The 21974-nt window shown below is 39.5% G+C and overlaps 1 protein-coding gene across 3 annotated transcripts in view; it reads left to right on the top strand.

The window, feature by feature from the left end:
- LOC149172507 (calcium-dependent lipid-binding family protein) overlaps nucleotides 1–21974 on the top strand; it is a 473345-nt gene that overhangs the window by 174925 nt on the left and 276446 nt on the right. For all 3 annotated transcript variants that reach the window (XM_089424336.1, XM_089424337.1, XM_089424338.1), the window contains 3 exons: nucleotides 12949–13047; nucleotides 13132–13275; nucleotides 13570–13638. In XM_089424336.1, coding sequence (XP_089280462.1) covers nucleotides 12949–13047; nucleotides 13132–13275; nucleotides 13570–13638 — 312 coding nt within the window. The remainder of the gene's footprint in view (nucleotides 1–12948; nucleotides 13048–13131; nucleotides 13276–13569; nucleotides 13639–21974) is intronic.

Raw genomic sequence — 21974 nt, forward strand, 5'->3', positions numbered from 1 at the left:
TTGAGGTTAGCTTGGGAGTTGGGGGTGAGTTGTGCTAGGGGGCATAAGGGGGATTCCTAGGAGGGTTGATCAACAAAATTTGGAGGGCATTTGTAGCAGATTTCTGGGTGGTACGAATTTCCTAGCTGGTGGAGGAGCTCACTTTAATTGGGGGTAAATTTGGGAGGTTGGTACTAAGCCCAATGCTTTCTGGGTTTTTATGGGTATTTGGAGGAGAGGTCGCAGATAAATTTGCAAAATTTTCTGGGTAGTATTCAAAGCAGAAATCACTTTTTGCTTAGCAATGCGTTTTACTACTCAGCTGGTAATTTGCACCATTTTGTGGGTTTTCCGGTGTGAAGGATTGAGACCAATTCCTTTCTGGGTCTTGTGGGGAAAACTAAGAGGAGGCTACAACAATAATTTCAAACCAATCCAGACATTCCAGTGGGAGAGTTGAGCTATTCTCTAGCAGCAACTGTGAAAATTCCTACACTCGAAGGAACCAGCAAATCTGAATCTACTTCACCTACTTGATTTTTAAATCACATTAATCAAGTTATTCTTCTGAATACTGAAGCAAATTACTTCTGTAGCCTACACCAATTAAATATTTGATCTCATGAAACAAAAAACAGAGCAAAAAACAAGATACACAGGACACACTTATTTTTGGACACAATAGTCCTTGAAAAACCCTAATGCGAGAAAACCGATGCAACAACTTTGAGGGTTTTATTATTATGCAGGGGAAATATTTGAATACAAATCTAGGATGCTCATCTAGCAATCCTTTCAGAGAAAATACTACCAGAGAATCTGAGTGAGTTTTACCTCACTTTACTCAGATAATTCTAGCTGATCTAGCACAAGACTGGCTAACCTCGGTTATTTCTGCGTCACCTCTTCTGCCCTCTGCATCAACTTTCCCGATGGTTCCGGCAGATCCTGACAGTTTCGGGTGTTCCCAGTAGTTCCGGCTTCTACCCTTTGTGTCAGTTGTTCCAGCAGGTCCCGATGGTTCTGGTTGTTTTCGGCAGTTCCGATGTCTACCCTCTGCGTTAGCTTTCTTCGCTGTTCCGGTAGTTCCCGGATTTTGCGTGACAGGCAACTTTTCTACTCTGTCGACTCTCTCCGCCTCTCTGTCTGTATTCTTTGGAAAGTCCTTCTCCCGGATTCTCACTGCCCCTCTGTTGCAGAGTGATCACTTAATTCAAAATCCTTAACAACCCTGCCCTAGGAATCAAATTCTTGATCAATTCGTTCTCTCCGTGTGTGTTTCTAAATGAACTCGAAGCTGCCTCCTTATACTTTCCTTGTTGAGACTTGAACGACCAAGATTAATTCTCTAATCAACGGCTAAGATTAAAACATGACTTGATCCGCCTTCTAGATCATTCTCTCCCATATTTTGATTAATACCTGTTGACCACTACGTGTCAACTACCCATAGCAGTACACCCCCTTTTTATTGCAAAAGGGATAACACCTGATCAACGTGTCTGTGCCATTCGAATGTCATCATCAGCTCGATCATGTTATGTTGTAGACCTAGTCTGCATGTGTAAATTGTAACTAATCTTGGCAGATCTGTGTCATGTATGTATTTGCCTAGGTAAACCTAATCTTCTAGTGATGATCTACGTTCTGGAAGGTTTTTTGTCTCACCGACCCATGGTCAGCAGAGTTTTCCTTCAGCCTAACCCCAAAGTCAGAATGGATTTTGTCATTAGAATCTTAGGGGAATCCTAGTGTGCTTCGAGTCTATGTAAAAGTAATTTGGAAATAATCCTAACTATTTGGTTAGGTTATTACAAATTGCTTAATCTGCTAGATTATATTTGTGTCACAGCACTGGGTGGTCTATGAGGGTCTATGTCAAATGGGTTTTCCCCCCTTGACATGTAAAAATCATGATGTAAAGTGTCTTGATGGTTAGAAAATGTTCTATCCCCTCATAAGTCCTAGGTCCTAGGTGTTTTTTCCAAAGGCTAAGTTCGAGGGTCCCTTTAAAAAAAATAATTGAATAATATAAAATAAATAATAAATAAAAAATAAAAATAAAATAATAATAAGTCAAAGTTTTGAGGAAATAAATGCAAAATTTTAATATTTTAATATATTAAAATTCATTTAAAATTTTCGACGGATGAGATTAAAAGAGATTTTGATTCTCATTGACGGTCGAGATCACTTTGACATGGATCACTCGAACTAGCCATTGGGATTTTTTTCTTTAAATAGGGTGTCAAGGGTCATTTGAGATCATTCAATCTGTGAGTCTTGTGCTAAAGAAATTTCTCTTGTAGTCATTTTTCATGTGCAATAAAGAAAGACTTTGGGGTTGAAATCTCGCTGGTGTTATTCTTCTGGGAATGCTGTAAGATGTTTTATTTCTGTGCATGATTTTAATTTTAGCCATTGATGATAGCTTTATGAAGAGTGATTTTAGACACAGGCATCTTGTTTAGTCGCTAGGGTTTGAATGGTAGTTAAATTTTTGAATATGATGGCAGGTATCTCCATTAGATCTGGATTTTAGTATCGTTTTCTACCTCTTTGTTAATGGTTGAATTCAACTGCGCAGGAAATCCTTGATTTTGAGTTTACCAGGCATTCGGGGAAGTTCTTGGCTAAATAAGCCAACTCCCGGATTGCCTTTTCTGAAGAGCCTAGTTGGTTTTGATCCCGGGTTTATCATTAGAATTTCTGTTGCGGATGCATGAAGGGTTTTTTGAAGCACCTCATATCGAACTTAAGATTTTGAAAATATTTCTGTGGCATACTGACAAATCTGGCTATTTAGAGCCTTTAAACTGTGAATATTGTAATTATTTAGTTGGTTTTAGGTTTTTTCTGGTTTTGTTTCTTGCATATCTCGTTTCTGGGTGTTTGTTTTCATCATTACAGGGTGCAGATCTATAGGTGAGCTTCCATCTGGAAGCCAGATCTAGGCCCTGGAGGGTAAGATTTGGCCTCGGAGCCAGTTTTGCAGGTGTACATTTCTGCTACTTGGGGTTTCATTTCTGCAAGAACATTTCGAAAATTTTGGGTGAACTGTGTAAAACTCAAACTGCTCCCGACACCCATCAAATCTGTGTTTCTTACCTAATGCTGGACGTAGTTTTTTCCCACTGGCAATATTTTCTCCCTCTGCGTTTTTCTTCTCGGCAAATCCGCGCGGCCATTCCTTTCATCCAGCTCCCTGCTAGCCGCACTTCACACCTGCAAAAACCAGATCAAAGCGGCATTTTGCCCCACACATTTTTTCTTCATAGCACTCATACTCACCACCATCGTTGCAACTCCCTTCCACACAGTTGTATCCACGCTATCGATCGAGTTGCTTCATTCCCATGCTTCTGCCGGCTTTCATTCCATTTTGCTGTCCGGCTGCCCTCGTTGTCTATCTGCATCTACTGCTCCCTCAAGGCAACCTCCTTTCATTTCGTTATTCCTCATCGCTGACATCAAACCTGGAAGCTTCGCTCCTTAGCCTCCCACAACCCTTTTTCTCCTCCACATATTTTTCCTTCTATGCATATCTCTGACATTGCATACCCATCACGTTGATGCCATTCCTGTGTCCTCTTCCTCAAGCTCTCCACGCTGCCCTTCCGTACCCCTCATGTCCCTCTACCCGCGTATTCCATTTATCCGCAACACCATACTTCTGCCACAAAACGTTGCCATCCTCAAGCTACATGCAGCTCTAACTTGTGTTTCCAGCCATCTCCACGTCCACCCTCACGCAGCTTCATCTGCACTGCTCCTCAAGCGCTGCCACAACTCCCTGCATGCTGTTCACCTTCACTCACTGCCTCTTCACTCCATCTGTTGCCTGCCCTCTTGTCGACTTGCACCTGCAAATACTAGATTAAAGCGGAATTTTGCACCACGCAACCATTCCTCTATTCCATTCCAGCGCCTAGCTGCCATTTCGCCGTCACTGCCCACCTGCAAAACAAACCGCTCACTAAACCCTCACTCCATCTGCATCGTAGCTCCATCCTTTCTGCCTCACGCCATCTCCAGATCTATGCTGCTTCTCATTGCATCGAGCCCATGTTCCCCGCCGTCAAACTCTTCACGCTTGACCAACTTTGCAAACACCAAATGCATACACTTCAATTTTTCTTATGTGTCGATTTTATGTTTGGTTAGATTTTATGCTTGGTTAGGGTTATTGCTATTTCATGGTTTAGATTAGGGTTAGTGTATTTAGATTTTAGAATTAGATTTCTGTCTTAGTTTAGATATATATCGATTTTCATTTTTTGTTTTTTTTAGTTAGGTTATATATATATATATATATATATATATATTTAATAGTTTATGAATTTAACTTAGGACTTCATAAAAAAAATAAAATAAAAATTTAGATTTGATTTAGGTTTTAGATTTGAATTTTTATTTAGATTTTAGATTTATTTAGGTTTAGTTTAGTTTTGTTTAAATTTTGATTTTAAAAATAATATCAAAAAATATAAAAAATAAAGAAAATATAGAAAAGGCATAAAAAGTTCCATTTAGGTTTTTGATTAGGCTTTAGTTTAGATTAGATTTTATTTTTAGTTTTGTTATATTTTAATTTTAAATCTAGAATTTTATATCATAAAAAAATAACAAAAAATTAAAAAAATATATAAAAATCATAAAAAGTTTTGTTTTGTTTTTTTTGAGAATTTAGTTTTTATTTTATGATTTTGATTTTAATCATTAAAAATAAAAATAATTTTGTCACATTTAGTCTTGGCATATTCAAGAATTTGTCACTTTTGGTGTATCTTTTCCGCTAAGGCTAAAAATTTTAATGTGGGATTAATGTTTGTCATTTTTATATAGTCAAACGCGCTTAAGTTTTATCTAAAGATTAGCGATATGAAAGTGGTAACTGTTTAGCTTTTAAATTTTATGGTTATTTAAAGCATTTGATCTTTGAAATTTAATTGCTAGAGCTCTGTGCTTCTTTTGAATATCCTGCATCTAGTGAAATTAATCATTGCTTGGATTATATAATGCTCGTTACATGTTGGATATTTTGTAAATATTTTCAAGCAATTGTTAAATTACTTCATAAGCAACAACAACTAATTCATTACTTGGTTTTCATTGACTCCATAAGGCACTGAGATTAATCATTTTTTATCAAATTATAAATCTTGAGCCTTAATCGAGTATTCGATTTCCTTACTGTCTCTCTCGAATCGGCTAGTTCCCAGTTGGTCTTCCTTTTTCCCATAGGGTCTACCCCCCTTAGCCTGCTTCAGGGAGACGGCTTAAACGGAGAGATCGGGGATCAGGGTGACAACCCCCGGTCCGAGCGTTGTCGAGACAATCTGTGTGACAACAATACCCATTAATATTTTAATTTTCCGAAGTTTAGACTTAAGAACCCCATTAAAAATATTAATTATTTTAATAAAATACAATCCGAGTGGAATTTCACCAAACAGTTTCTGGGTTCTTTAGAAGTCATGTGCCTTAGCCTCTCTACCAATTTTGAAGGCTAGTGCACTTCCGATGCTACCAAAAACAAACACTCCCTCTTAGCAAGGAAAGTGCTCTAGCAACAATGTCCACCTGCATGCTACTCTTTTTCTGAAGCACCTCCTTTCTGCACTGCTGCTGCCAGCAACACTGTGCTGCTCCTACTACTGTACTCTTGCAACTACTGTACTGTTTCCCATGACACTGTGACTGCCATTGTTGCATTTGTACTACATCTCCCTCTCTAATGTTGCATATGCTATGCTGTTAGCACTGGATCCGTACTGCAACTTAGTTGCTGAGAGAAGCAACTAAATAACATCCAAAATTAGTTGAACTTAACTGTATTCAACGTAATATAGTGAATGTTGGAATTTGACTGCTGCTGATTCTGACTCTCTGGATCTGCGACTGACTCCTGCACTGTGCCAAGTGCACTGCTGCCAACCTTGCTCTGCACTGATCAGTATTTGGTCCCAAGCTACTGCATCTGTCCTCCAAACAATCCACTACTTCGTCTGACACTAAGTCCATCTCGCTACTGCTGAATCTTGGGCTCCCGTAGCAAGGAATTGATCCAGGAGGTGGACTCCTCAAGGATCCTGCCCACATGTAGACCTCCTGACTACACCTCAATATCGCCCCATCTCCCTCTTGGAGATGCGTGGGCACTCATGGCATACTCTTCCTTGTCAATATTTGCGGTTGCAACCTTAGGATCATGCTTCTCGTCCTTATCCTTTTGCTTCAAAGTATACTGAGAGGCAAAGTGACCCAACTCGCCACATCTAAAATATTTCACCTTCGAAATGTCCTCCTTCTACTTCTTCTTCTGCTATCCCTTCGATGTTAGAGTTGCATTTTCCTCCTCCTCCTTCGTCTTTGAGCCACACCCACTACTGCCACTGAGGTTGACCTTCACTAGGTCCCTCCTTAACTCCTCCTGTTGAAGAGATGCCCACATCTCCTCCCATGAAGGTAGTTTTTCGCTGCCCAATATGCTTTGGAAGAAAACTAGCCATTCATCCGAGACTCCATTCAGGGCTATCCTCAACATCGCGATTGGCTGAGGAGTGTACCCCACTGCAACAAGCTGGTTTCTAGTGTCTTGAAGACGTTGAATACAGAGGTTCACTACTTCTCCCTTCTGCATCAAAGTTCGCTGCAACTTCTGCTCCAAATACATCTTCCGCTGTTCGGAAGAGCCTTCATACAGAGAAGACAAGGCTTCCCACATCTCCTGCGCTGTATCCTTTCCCTGCAAGTGTGAGACCACATGATCTCGAACTCCATCGAGAATCAACCTCTTTGCCTTCCCCTGCTCGACCTTTTATTTCTTCTTCTGATCGTTGTCAACAGGAACAACGACAACACTTTTGACGTGGGCCTTGAGATCGTATTCTTTCAGAACAACTAAGATTCCGGTCTTCCATATGACATAGTTGGAGGCTCCGTCCAGCTTGTCCTGATATTTGAGCCCATGTGATGCCATCTCACCCAACTGTTGAACTGACTCCTCTAGTCACTGCTTAGCACAACTGCCCAGCAAGTGAGAAATTCAAACTTTCTGGCGGAAAGTTCTCTGAGGAGAAAATTCCCCTACTATGCGTCTTCGTTCTTTTCTAGCGGATTTCTACCTCGACAGAAACTGCGCCCTTCTAGCACTGTGCTAAGGCACTGCATCACTCCCTTTGTCTTTGTAAGCTCACGATTTGAAAATCGTACCTCTGTCGACTAACTTAGAGAGAGATTTCCTCGAATCAGCTTCTTGACAAGAATTGCGCAATCCCTCCAAGGTGATTCGAACTGCTGCCAAGTGTAACTTTCTGCCTCACTGTTCAGCGCTTGATTTGTTCTTCTTGTTTCAAAATCAACCCTCTGATACCATGTGAAAATTCCCACACTCGAAGGAACCCCTACTGCAACAAATCTGAATCTACTTCACCTACTTGATTTTTAAATTACATTAATCAAGTTATTCTTCTGAATACTGAAGCAAATTAATTCTGCAGCCTACTCTAATTAAATATTTGATCTCGTGAAACAGAAAACAGAGAAAAGAACAAGATACATAGGACACACTTATTTTTGGACACAATAGTCCCTGAAAAACCCAATGCGGGAAGACCGAGGCAACAAATCTGAGGGTTTTATTATTATGCAGTAGAAATATTTGAATACAATCTAGGATGCTCATCTAGCAATCCTTTACAGAGAAAATACTAGTAGAGAATCTTAGTGGGTTTTACCTCACTTCACCCGACATAATTCCGGCTGATCCGGCACAAGAATGGCTAACCCCAACGATTTCTGCGTCAACTTTCCCGACTGTTCCGACAGTTCCGGTTGTTCCCGACAGTTTCGACTTCTGCCCTCTGTGTTAGTTTTCTCAGTTGTTCCGGCAGTTCCCGACAGTTTCGGCTGTTCCCGGTAGTTCTGGTTTCTGCCCTCTGCGTCAGCTTTCTATACTATTCCGGCAGTTCCCAACAGTTCAGGTTGTTCCCGGTAGTTCCAGTTGTTCCCGATAGTTCCTATTGCTCCCGATAGTTCCGACTTCTGATCTCTACGTCATCTTTCCTGGCTGTACCAGCAGTTCCCGAATTCTGAGTGACAGGCAACTTTTTTGCTCAGTTGGTTTTCTTCGTCTCTCTATTTGGATTCTCTGGAAAAGTCCTCCTCCCGGATTCTCACTGCCCCTCTGCTGCAGAATGATCACTTAATTCAAAATCCTTAGCAAACCCTACCTTAGGAATAGAATTCTTGATCAATTCGTTCTCTCCGTGTGTGTTTCTAAATGAACCCCAAGCCGCCTTCTTATACTTTCCTCCTTGAGACTTCAAGGACTGAGATTAAGTCTCTAATCAACGTTTAAGATTAAAGCATGACTTGGTCCGCCTTCTAGATCATTCTCACTCATATTTTGATTAATACCTATTAATATTTTAATTTTCCTAAGTTTAGACTTAGGAACCCCATTAAAAATATTAATTATTTTAATAAAATACAATCCGAGTGGAATTTCGCGAAATGTTTCTGGGTTCTTTAGAACTCATGTGCCTTAGCCCCTCCACTAATTTTCAAGACTAGAGCACTTTCGATGTACCAAAACTAACAGCGACAACCACTATTATCCTGGTTTAGTGGCGAGGCCATCTCGGTCGAAGTTTCCACTCACTGGAGACATCTATCTCACTTGGGTTTGCTTCAACTTGCTTATGCAAGCCCAGGTGCACTTATTCCTTGCTATTGTACTCCAACATATTCCAAATTTTAATAAAATGGCTTAGCTGATGTTCTGAAATTGTGTTGGGTGTTTGTGACTTGTGTTGTTTTATAATTTCTTTGCTATTTTCTAGTGCATGCTTTTTGTTACACTTTGTTAATCAAGATTGTCATTGATGTCAATATGGCATTGACTGAGATGTCAATATTCTTGTGATGCCTGGTTCCAGACGATGATGCCATAACTCTTGGTGGTTGGTTGACTAGTATAACATCAATGAAGATGTCAAGTAGTTGAATTAACTATGATGTTGCCAAGTGCCAATCATGTGCATCCTAAGTGCCAGTATACAACCTTGTGATGTGAAGGATTACACTTAATGATGGTACTTAATGAAGGTTGGAAGATCAGATGATGACATGGAAGATCTCATTTGATGGTTGGAAGACTATCTTACTGTTGACCTCTACTGGTCAACTACCCATGCAGTACACCACCCTTTTCTTTGCAAGAAAGGGGCAGCACCTGATCAGCGTGTCTGTGCCATGTAGGAATAGTACAAAGAATCCCTAGCGAAGGGAAGGAGCTTGTTTTTCTCTTGATTTTGCGCACATGCGCGAGATTTTAGGAGTTGCAGGAGGGCCGAAGTTGCAAGTTTGTAGTAAGGCCGAAATTCTTGATGTAGTAGGGCCAAAATTTGAGTTTGATGCAGTATTGAAGCAGTTTGACTTGAGTAGACTTCTGAAGTTTGGCTAACTATTTTGGAGGCTGACTTGGTGGATTGGAGAAGTCTTTTGTCTTGGTCAAAGGTCTTGGTTGTCTCATTTGATTTGGTTCTAAAGGAAGAGGAGAATTTTGGGTTTTCCACTAGAATAGGGGTTTTGCCCTGATTGAGAGCTTACATCTTGTGTCCTTGATCTTCATGTTCATGTTTTGGTAGTTGCTTGATGATAAGAAGATAAAAGAAGACATAAAAGAAGTTAATAAAGATTGCTAAGAAACCACAAGTAATTATCAAGATAAGAAAATCATTCTACCTTTTGATTTTCTAACAGTTCTCTAGCCCTACTCAATGATGTGGATAAGAAGGTACCAAATCCCAATGAGCCAATGACAAGCTGGGCCCAAAGAATGGAGATGGTATAAAAGGTTTATAATGTGATATGGAATTTAAGTATTGTGTAAGGGAGAGTGAACATGCTATTTCAATCCATATTTTCCAAGTAGTGCCCCTCCTATAACCCTAAGGCCCTAAGGGAGGTCCCATTGGATCAAGGCTAAAAATTAACCCCATTGGTAAGGTGAGAGAACAGGTCAACAATCAAGATCGGGCAATCATCCAGATCACCCCTTTATCCATAATAAATGCCCATAACTTTAAGTAAAAGCACCCAATTGCAAAATGATTCAAGCACCTGTTGAGTGGTAGCCCACCTTCATCCAAGAGGAATGTCGGATGGTGAGAGATGTAGTGACTGGTGTAGATGGTGGAAGAGTTGGCATATTATCATCATCAAGCTAATCTGTAGGAGTTGGCATATTATCATCATCAAGCCAATTTGTAGGAGTTGGTAGTCCAAAATAGGTGAAAAGTTCTCTCCTAGGCATAGTATTCAAAACTGGCCAGTTCGAATCGTAAACCAGTCAAACCAACCAGTTCATTAGGTGGTGGTACCTAACCAGAAGAAAAACTAGTTTTTATCCCTATGGGCTAGGGTTTTGGCATTAATTGGCCATAAGTTAATCGACTAATAACAGAATCGTGCAATTTTTCCATAAACTAGCTGGTTCCGTCATAAATCGATCGGTTTATTGCCAACTCGATTACGGACCCCATGTGAGCTGTTTTTGGTTTTTTTGAGCGGTTTTGAGGGAAACTAGGGGATATTTCCCTCCTAAAACAATCCCTCCAAGTTTCAAAATCCAACAGACTTAATGGTTTTCAGAGTTTCAAGATTTAGGGGATTGCAGTGTTTCCAATTGATTCTATCATGCATGAGGGTATGAGATTGACATTTGATCAAGAGCATAAATCCCTTTAAGTACTTTGATGTTGGTGGCATTGATTGTTGAAATTCGTTGATGTTGGTGGTATTGCTTGTTGAATTCCTCTACCATGGCCAAAACAAAAATGTATCCTTCACTCAAAAGAAAATAATTGGTTAGGCATGGCAAGCTTTTCCTACGATATAAGGTTGAGGAAATGAACTCTTCACTCAAACCAAAATCGTTGGTTAGGCATGTTAAACTTTTCAATTCTACCATATTATAAAGTTGAGTAATCCAAGTCTAAAGACTTTGAGCTAGATGATGTTTATGTAGCTCTTGTTGATGATCCCATTTTAGTAGTGCTGAATCAATGATGAGTATCATGAGTGATCATGTTGATTAGTGGTTTGTAGTTTTGATGTCTAGTTATGTTGCTACTACTACTGAGGTTGCAGAGGAGTTTGAGGAGTCCTTAGAATCTGGGCCATATGATGTTTATGTAGCTCATGTTGATGACATGATCCCATGTCTAGTAGTGGTGATGAGTTTGATCATGATGAGGAGTGATCATATTGATCACTGATATATAGATTTGTTGCAGGTCAGTGCCCCAATAGCTTGTAGCATTGTTTTTGGACACTATGGGCCATTTAGTGCCTCATTAATTATGTATTTTGTTGCTGATATGTATTGCACTCGATGCCTTTTTGATATATTCACCTTTACATGATATACTTATGAGCAAACTTTGTATATTGTGTCTCTATTGGTTTGGAATCCTGGTTTAAAATCTGAAAAATAGTTTTTTTTTTTTCATTAAAACTTAATTATTTCATGTATTTTTTTAAAGACTGGTTCATTGAGATCTGACCAATCCAGTTTTTCCGGTTCTGGTTCAAAAACCAGTTTGATTGGTGGACTGGTCCAGTCACCGGTTCCGGTTTTGAATACTATGCTCCTAGGGGGTTACCCATTTTGATGGGCAACAGTACCTAAAGGCTAACACACATATCCTCACTCTCCAGTCCCTAGTATCTTATTTTTTTCCATCTTCTATTTCTCTTTTCATTTTTTTGTAGAGGTTTGACCCCAATTGGTTGACTTACCCTGTTGTCTCTCTGGCTCTAAATTGCCCCCTTCATTTGTCTTCGTGTCTACTAATGTCTCTTTCGTGTCATTCTCTTGTTGCTGTATGATGATATTTGGATCTATTCTCTTCCACATTTGAAACCTGTAACCACATTTCTCAACCCCATCCTCATAGGCAAGCATATCTTAATTGCATACACACATATCTTCTTTTTCTTTCTTTTATATATTTTGCTAGTATGGACCCATGGCAAATAATTGAAATGGTGAACTGGGCAGAAAGTCATATTTGGGGTTGGTATAATAGGAAGGGGTAGAATTTGTTTATGCAGAGTGAAATATACACACTGGATTGGTTCTGGGGAAGGAGATTGGGCGGAGCATGACTTGAGTGCAAGAGTGAAATTCTTTAGGGTAAGGGTTGTTGATTTCATTGAATATACTAAACCAAATAGGTGTTGGAATGATGCTTAGGAAATTGACATATCTTGTAGCTGTATAAGCACTTGGCATGGTTGCCTTCATGACATATAGGTAGCTGAGTACTTCCTGTGTCATTTTTGTGTGACTTGTGAAGAATGATTCAAAGGATGCTCCTAAGTTTTTCTGGATTGATAGGAATTTAGTGTGCTATATCCTTCTTTGTTTTTAGGCCCCGATCCTAAGAATGATGGGAAGCTAACTTCTGATGCAACGAAGTGCATGGTAACATTAGAGACATTTTTTTGTTTTATTGGACTAAGCTTCCACTTATCATCATTGGGCTAACATGTCCATCATTCAAACTGGTTGCTCTTCAGTTAAGCAGCCGTGAGTGGGGGGTATCTATTCTGCCAAATTAAAACAGGATTCCATCTAGCCCCAACTGCTGTTGCCTGTGCAGTTGCACATCCACAAGTGTGAGCACAAGCATAAGCATGTCACTTCAATAGAATTAAACTGGGGTGGGAGCTATATTAGCCACCTGATTTCACTGACCCAGCTAGCAACCATTGACAACATTAGACACTTTTCAAGTTTAAGCATTTTTCATAAATTGGTGCTTCATGAATCTTCTAAATATATTTGATCATCTTTTGCTGTGCTTTGAGCAGATTGAGTTACTTCGAAATTTCATACTAGGCTTGGGCTTTTTCATTGGTCTGAAGAATATTTTTTTTCCTTGATTTTATTTTCAGGCATTGGAGTCCTCTAGCGCAGTTGTCCTGCAGTTCAAAGATGAGCATTCAAAGGCAGAATGGATGAAGGCGTTTGTTCACGCTATATATAAAGCATCTGTAATTTTCTTACTCAACCCAAGATTGAAACGAATTATGATATTTTCTGTCACAGAATTATTTTATTAAATTTGTTCTTTTCAGGCCCCTCTGTCCATGAGCATACCTGGAAATCTTAGTGGTGCTGAATCTGAAGATGAAAGCTGTCAACCAGTGGTTGTGTCAGAGAAGACAAACTTGTCTGTTGTCGGTACTCTGCTTGAAATGAAGCTTCTGATCTATGGGAAGGTACTATCATATAGGCATAACTCTTTATGGAAAATCTTTTGTAAGACTTACGATCTTTACATCTTTTCTATCATTTATAAAGGGGATTATTTTGTATTTCACTACAAAGGCCGAAGTTGCCATGAAATTGACATTGTATAGACACAAAGTAGATTCACAATTTTTTCCTATACAATTTCTGTTATATTCCTTTACAGTGACTGGATGTTATGAGAAGAATTGCATAGTTGTTCTCATTATCTTTCTTAGTTGATAAGTGATCAGTCGATAAATCTGTATTCTATATTGTACCAGGAAGATGAGGAAAAGGACAGAGTTGGTGAAGAAAGAATGCTTTTGGCACTATTTGCTGGTGGAGGCAAGGTGAGCTTATGTGAACCTACTTCTTTGGAGATACTTTATTCACCCTGTTGCTAAATTGGACAAGTTATAACTTCTTGTATTGTTGTCTCGTTTGTTTGTTTGTATTGTTTTTTGTTTCTTGTTTTTTGTATATTATAGAGGGGTGGGGTTAGCGGTTTAAAGGCATTAAACCTAATTTTAATCCCTTTCTTTCTATCTATGTACATCCTGTGAAAAAAATTCTGTTCGAGTTCTTTGCTTTTCTGATTGATCCCATGGTAGCAATAAGACAACTATAATTTATTTTTTTACTATAGATTATCATATATGATATTTTCTTACAGATCAAGCTATGGATATAGGGCCCTGGCCTGTGTAAATGATCACCACAGGATCACGACAGCCTACACTTGCTTGGGAGTATAGTTCATGGGACCTTGCTTGGGTTGATGGTAGACCTTGTAGCCTCGGCTTAGTGAAGGGTATGGTTCCTTGGCCCTGATTAAGAGATAGAGCTTCTAGGGGCAGTTAGGACATCTCGACTAAACTCTATCCCATGGAGGCAATTATTAGACCATACTACATAGTTCTTTATGGCTCCAAGATCTGGGCATTGAGGATGTTGCAAACAAATTGGATTAGGTTGGAGAGAGTACAAGTCTTGCTTCCCAAGTGTGTCATTAGTTGTAAGTGGACAGCTCTGTAGCCCATCATCTAGGCAGAGTCTGATGTTTTCCCTTTCTGCCCCAAGGTCATCTTCCATTTGGTTTCTTTCCTTCATAGAGTCTGATCTCTCAAAAACTTTGCCCCCGAGAGATAAAGGTATCCCTACCTTGCAATTTGCTCCTTAGAGGCTCTTGCTTTGGATTTTCCCTTCGGTTGGGCACAAGGTTGGTTCTTAGAGGAGTCTTGGCTTCTTCAATCGATTACTATCTCCCTAAAGCGCCTTCACTTGTTCTACTTCTCCCTTTATGTGTCAAGCCATCTCTTGTTGATTAGATAGGTACTGAATTGGGCTATTAGAGAGGATATATATGGATTGTACATTTATCTCGAACACACCTTCGACGAGCTTGGGCTCAAAGATGCCCTTCTACATAGAGCACTTTTTGGTATCATTGTCAACCTCCCCATTACATGCAAACATTGGATGCACTTGCTCAAGATCTATTTGGGACAACTTCAAGTTGGCTCTCGTTGACTCCAGATAGAGATAGATCACCATATATCGTGATCTGTTAGGATCCACCAAGTGTGCCACCTCCAGTGGTGTAAGATGGAGATGTGTTGATGTGAGTATCATTGCAAGGTCTTCTACAATTGCTTGGTTTCTTAACATGTGGAAGACATTATCTGCGTCTTCTAGTGATTTATGTCTTCTTTCCTAAGTTTAGCTTACGAAAAGTTTAGTAATTAAAGTCAATTAATTATTGTGGACTATTGGGTTATTTTATAAGGATAAATAATTTAATTACTTAAATAATCTCAACTCTTGATCTTCAAGATGTCTCTTGAAGGAAGATTCAAGATGTTTCTAGAAGGAATCTTCAAGATGTTTCTAGAGAGGAGATTGGGGTTAGGGATTTGGATGGTTGGCGATGGAGATGAAGACACAGTGAAAAGCACAAGTGTGTGAGCGAGTCACCACGAGAGAGAGTGATTCTCTCTGCATGTGAGTGGCTTAGTGACTAGTGCGTAGAGAAGGAAGAAGTGTGAGTGGGTTTTAGCCATATTTTTAAAAATTGGAACTGGTTTTCGAACCAACCGCCTATCTAACCATGATTCAAACCAGAATGGGATCAAATCGGATCGAACCACATTCAATAAACCGTAATTGGAAAAAATAAATAAAATAATTAATTTTAATGAAGAAAACTTATTTTTAAGATTAGAAACCACGATTCCAAACCAATTGAGACGAAATATGGAAAGTTTTATCATCTATATACCACATAAGGGTGCATATATCAAAATAGCACCGAGTGCAATACATATCAATGATATCATCAACAAAATACAAAACCAGTGAGGCTCTATATGGCCTTTATAGTCCAAAAAAAATGCCACAATGAGGCTCTAAATGGCCTCCAAAGTCCAAAAGCAATGATACAACTCAAGCTGCTAGGCCACTAGCCTACTACAAATCACTGATCAACATGATTGTTCATCAAACTCATCACCGCTACTACACATGGGATCATCACCAGGAGCTACATAAACATCATCTAGCTCAAAGTTTGAGGACTCCTCAAACTCCTCTCTAGCCTCGTGAGCAACAACACTAGGCCTAACAAAACTAGAAGTATGAGTTCACCGAGCTGCACGACTACTACTTCCCTCACGAATCACCATGTGCCATGCTTGGTCTGGGTGGTTCACTTCCTTCAACTCTTGGTTCAACTACCAGATTTGCATTATGATCAACACCCCCAACTCCACCAGACAACTCCAAACTAGCTCCAAGATGACAAAGAACCTCCAAACTTGTTTTTGTAGAACTGTCCAAGCTCTCATATGCTCACAAACACTAGAAATCAAATGTGTGAGGCAAATAGGAGCTTAGGCATCCTTTTATAAGGTTAGGGGGCTAGATTTAGGAGGGAACCTACCATGGTTTGCTAAAAACCATCCGCGAGTCCCATCAAGGTGCCCAACCACGTGGCTTCTTAACCGAATGTTTTTTAACAAAATCAACCGGTTAGATACCAAATTGGTTGGTTTGGCACCCAATCGGTCTTGATCAACAAGCATATCAGTTTTGTTGGGCTCGTTTGATATCTTAGGGAGCTAACCGATCAGTTTGATTGATCTTCAGTTCGATCAGACTAATTTTCAAAACTATGGTTTGAGCGAATTCAAGAGGGTCAAGTTGGAGGAGATTGCAGGGGTTTGATATCTCAGGAAGCTAACCGATTGGTTTGAGTGATCTTCGGTTCGATCAGATCGGGTGTTCAAAACTATGGCTTGAGCGAATCCAGGAGGGTCGAGTTGGAGGATATTGCTGGGTTGAATTGCTAGAGGGAGATCATGTTTGTTTGGAGGAGGCTGAGTTGCTGGAGTGGCAAGGTTTTTTCGGTGCACATTAGTGGAAACGCGCAGATCGAGTGGCTCGAAGGCGCAGATCAAATTGCTAGAGGCTGATTTCTTCAGAGCGATTTCATTTGGAGGTTGATATCCTTGAGGCCTATTCACTTGGGCCGAATTCATTCAGAGGGAGCCGAGTAGCATGTTCTAGATTGTATTTTTCCTTGTATTTTTCAATGATCCAGTTATTATTTGGGTAAATAAATAATAAACTAGGGATAAATTAAATTCCCGTGAGAAAATAAATGTGGCTGGTATTAGAAATTTTAATATAGTATCAAAGCTATCTAGAAGACTCTGAAAGGGATATCTGAGATCACGAGGGTTTGCAACAAAGAATTTTCCTTTTTGTAGCAACATAATTATTTCTTAAAATTTTGTAGCTAGATTTTGTGGTCGTGGTTGATATGCAAAGATGCTAAGAAATCGGATTCGTTCATACCCCCTGGCGAATCCCGAATCGGTCGAATCCGACACGATTCTGGTCGGATTCGTGTCCAAATTGAAGGGCACGTCGTGTCATTTTCTGACACGTCGTGTCACTAACGTGCCGCAATTTTCCCAAATCGTGTCACGATTTTTGTGCGTGTCCTGTCTTTCTGATTCGTTTTGCTAGGTTTTAAACGGCTTGGTTGACGGGTATGCAAAGACAGTTGGTGCGACAAGTTGTGTTGTTGCGACGAGACAAGGAGCGGACTCTCAGCGCTGAGCGAGGAGAATCGACCTGTAACCCGTTGACAGACAAATAAAAATAATAAGCATCTGTAGTGGGATTGATTGAAGTGCGGATCAAGCTAGACCCTCGATCTACGAGGTCAAAGGCATGGGTAATAGTAACTGACATTTGATCCACATCAAAGCAATCCAACCGCATTTTTCGTTAATAGAAATAGATTTTGGGAACAACTTTCCTTAATTAAGTTTGGAGATCATGCTAACATAGATTAACTTGATTAAGCAATCGTAAAACGAAAAAAGAAGGGAAAATGAAGGGGATTGCAGTTGACCAAGTGTTAGTGTCAGTCTTTCCAGCCTTCCTTCAGTGATCAAACATGCTCTTACAAAGTGATTTTGAAGTGTCAAGGTCAAATTTTGTCATTTCAAAGAGTTTTCAAGCAAAATTTGGTCACTAGGCATTAGGTCTAGGGTTTGCTTTAACTCCTTCTAAAGTTGTCAAAATGTCGGTCCATGTCACTATTCAGCTGAGTCTATCATCATTCATTGGGTTGTCATTTTCATGTCTGTATCTAATGAGTCATTTTACATCTTGTTCATGCTTCAGTTGCGCCCAGGCAAGGTCATTTCCCTCTCCTAGGGTTTTGAAGCCAATTTCTCTTGGATGGTCAAATCATTAGCAAAACTTGTTTCCTGATGTTCATACACCTTCCCCTATCCTTAAAGTACCTTATCAAACACTTCCCATCCCTTAGATCCCCCAAATTCCTCATTTTCGCACAAACCCTAGTTTCTAGCTACAACTTGGCAATTTTCTAGGTTTGGCTTGTGTTTTTCCCTTTTGGACCCCTTCCCCTCACTCAATCTCTGAGATTCCACTTTCCCCTGCTTCCTAACATCCCTCCCCACTCCCAAAAATTTCCCCAAGAATTTAGAAGCCCCCTATCCCCTTCATTTCGCTTCATTTCGACAAAATTCCTTGTTTCACACATCGGGGCAAGTCGCACTCAAATGATGTTCCAGAGCAATAAAAGATGAATTTTGGAAAACTGAGAGAGGTTTTTGTCCACAACATGCCAAAGAAGAAAAACCTCCTTCACTTTTTGCACAGGTGTCATGGTTTTAGAGAAATGTCAAAATTACAATCGCCGGATCCAAGGCGGTTGGCCAAGGCACAAAAAAGGAGAAAGAGGCCCGATCCCCTCCATATCTTGGCTGAGGCCTCACTGAAGGATCAAGGCACTAAATAGCCTAGCCACAGCACAAATCCCAAGAAATTTTGAGAATTTTGGGTGAATTTTGGCATTTTCAGGCAATTTGCAGGTTTTTCCCATTAATGGGTCTCGCCCCCCGCGCGACCCTTCATCATGGCAACTCCATTTGACAAAAACTTAGCATTTCTATATTTGTCATGCAAAGTTACACATGCTCATGGATGGACTTGAGATTTGGTGAAGTTTTGGGCCTCCAGAAAGTAAAAAAACTAGCAAAAAATGACTTTCTGCCACTTTTTTGAGTTGCAGAAAGTAGTCTTGGGAGATTTGATTTTTGACAGGGCAAATGAACTCCAAATTGAAAAATTCCAGTTGGGTTGGAAAGTAGACTCAAAGACCTTTCCAACGAGCTATCCTACACCTGATTCTGACACCGGGAAGTGCCCCAAAAGTGGTCCCAAAGGCGCGCGACCCGTCAGGCAGAGGCGCGCGACCCGTTAGGCAAACTTCTCCAAATTTCACTGTACAGCTCAGAAAAACGCAGTTTGACCCTGTTTGACTTTTTGGGGTGGATTATTAGGCTCTTTGATGTAATTATTGTACTTTTATGACACTTTTACTCTTATGTACCTCTTCTAGAAGATTCATTCATGAAAAGGGTGAAAATTAAATGAATGAATTGGTTTCCTAGTTTATAGAGGCAAGTTGTTTTGACTGCCTAGATTTTAGTGCTCAGTTTAGAATTGGTTGAAACAACTCCTAGAAGGATGAGCTCGACCCCTAGAGGCAAGGAAAGGTGTTAGCTTGCCTATATTATGTATTTTCTTAGTCATTTTCAGGGGTTGGAAGGTTGGACTCTTGAGGGAGAAACTATCATTGTATTATTCACTGTATCTCTGCAATTTTTGGCTAAGAAAGACCAGGGTTTTGCAGTCCTCTTTGGGATTCTTGTGGACTCATGTGTTGATGGTGTGTTTCTCAATGTACTTGTAAGTGTGTTATGTGACTCATTTCCTTTCTTTTACTTCTGCAAATTAAACAAATGAAGTGTTAAAGTAAGAATTCATGCCTGCCATGCTCTGCTTTTAAGTTTGTTTAATTTCAATGTTTTCTACTGTCTAAAGAGAATTCAAAGTTATTGTTTGCTCTCTTTAGCTCTTCACCTTTCATTCCTGACCATCCACCTCAATCAAAGGCATCAATACTGTCTCTTACCTCGCCCCAAAGAACCCCCTGCAGAAACTGTGTCCAATCCCGGCACCCAAAATTTCCCTCTCCTCAATTTGCCACCAAAAACCCAAAAAACCCCAAATCAAACTCTTTGATTAGTTTACTAGCCTAATATCAGTGTTACCTTATTGGTCATCTCATCTATTGAAGATTTTATCGAGATAGACCGGAGAGAGCCTTCTCCTGCCCCGTAGGGCTAGCTACGAGGCTAAATGGTTTGATGTTGCCTTGAGGTTTACCTTTCTCAGCCTGAGGTGAAATTTCAAGCGCTAACACCAGGGATCAAGCCTGTGGGAAAGAAAAACGTAATGAAAATTAATTGGTTTGAACAGAAAAGAATTGAACTGAATACTGACCACGAAATGGGCGAGATTGACCATGGTCCAGGCGGTGTCAGCAGTGCATCTAATTAGAGAGAGTACGATGATCCATGTGAAGACGAGTATGAGAAATTGAGAATGTAGGCCGTCCACACGTCGGGATACTTAAAACATGATTTTCTCTTGTTGAAATTCGGTGAAAGCACCACCTGCACGTACAGGATCCCTAGCCCGATGTTCGGGAAGCTCAAAATATGTATTGGTTCAGATCTAATTTTAGTAAAACATATGTATTTGGTTCAAGTTTAATTTTAGTAAAGCATATGTATTGGTTCAACTCTAATTTTAGTAAATATAAAGAGAGTAAGGAATATGATTGTTTTTAGCAACTTTGAGGATGATTTTTAGTTTAATGAATTTTAATGCAATTTTTTTTTTTTTTTTTATAGTTATCTAGTATTTAACTTTATATCTAACATCACATTAGATATAGCATGTGACTCATTATATCATTAATTAAAATTTGTATAAGAAATATGCTAATTAGTAATATCTAATTTTTAATGTATATATATATATATTATAAATTTATATATATATATATATATATATATATATATATATAATAAAATAATATATAACGTGTCCTAACGTGTCCTGTTCCGGGGGGTCAGCGTGTCCCGAATCCGACACCACGAATCCCGAATCCTACGTGTCCCGAATCCCCGTGTCAGGTGACTTAGCAAAGATGACATTATTAAACAATTTGAGATATGAAGATGGGTTGGATGGGGTATCAAATTTCTGTTGAAATTCATTTGCAAGCTAGAATTTCTTATCATGGTAATTACTTGTGACTGATATATAAGTTTCCTTTTATCATTTTCATTATTTAGTTAAGTCATCAAGCAATTACACATTCGGGAACATAAAGAAAGTAGAGATATAAGAGAAAAGAGACACCAAAGATTAGGCTAGTGGCAAGGGCAAAACCTATAAGGGGAAACCCCAACAAATCCTTCCTTCTAGAATCAGTTCAACAAGAGACATCAAAGTCATAGACAAACTGACCAGTATATAACCATTCTCCAAATCCCAGGTCAACCCTCCAAGATCTCCAAGATAAGATGTCTCAAACTATCCACAATTTGGTCTGTTGCAGTCTTCCATAGGTCCAAACTTCATCTTCCTAGACTTCGTATGCTTCCACAAATGTGTCATTCCTTAGAAATAATTCGTATTGTTTCCATGCCTCAAAGAAACTTCACACTGTTTTAGATGTTTTGTTCTTCGCGTGGATAGCTTGTGGAGGGAGACAGATGATCTATATATAACCTTCGTCAAGAGCGAATGCGTGTCTTCATAGGTAGGCCGAAATGACTTCTTGGAGGGATGACTTAGGCATTTGGAGAGACATAAACATACTATAAAATTCAATTTTCAAAAAAAAATTTTCTATTGATATTTTACATAATATTATGAGGACCGAACCTAGTTACAAAATTCGATACTCCCTCTTAACTAGGGAGGAATTCATAATGACTATTAGGATGTTCTCAAGTTGATGAATTCTATAAGAAAGGATCATCAAGATTAAGATAAGCATCGTCATCAAAATCATCACTAGCATCAACCACGTTGCCATAACCTTAGTCAGTACCGCTGACATATGGCACATATGCGTCATTTAATAAACAAGCTCACTCTAGAAAGAGAAGAGCATGATGCCAAAACAAACTCACTCTAGAAAGAGATCAAAGCACAATGTTGGGAGGCTACAACGTTTAGGACCATTCTCTCTAATCAGGTCAATGTGACATAGGGATAACCTCCC

This window comes from Pinus tabuliformis, chromosome 4_2, assembly GCF_031772625.1.
Source record: "Pinus tabuliformis cultivar Carrire ecotype Pingquan chromosome 4_2, CPIR1, whole genome shotgun sequence".
Classification (NCBI taxonomy): Eukaryota; Viridiplantae; Streptophyta; class Pinopsida; order Pinales; family Pinaceae; genus Pinus; species Pinus tabuliformis.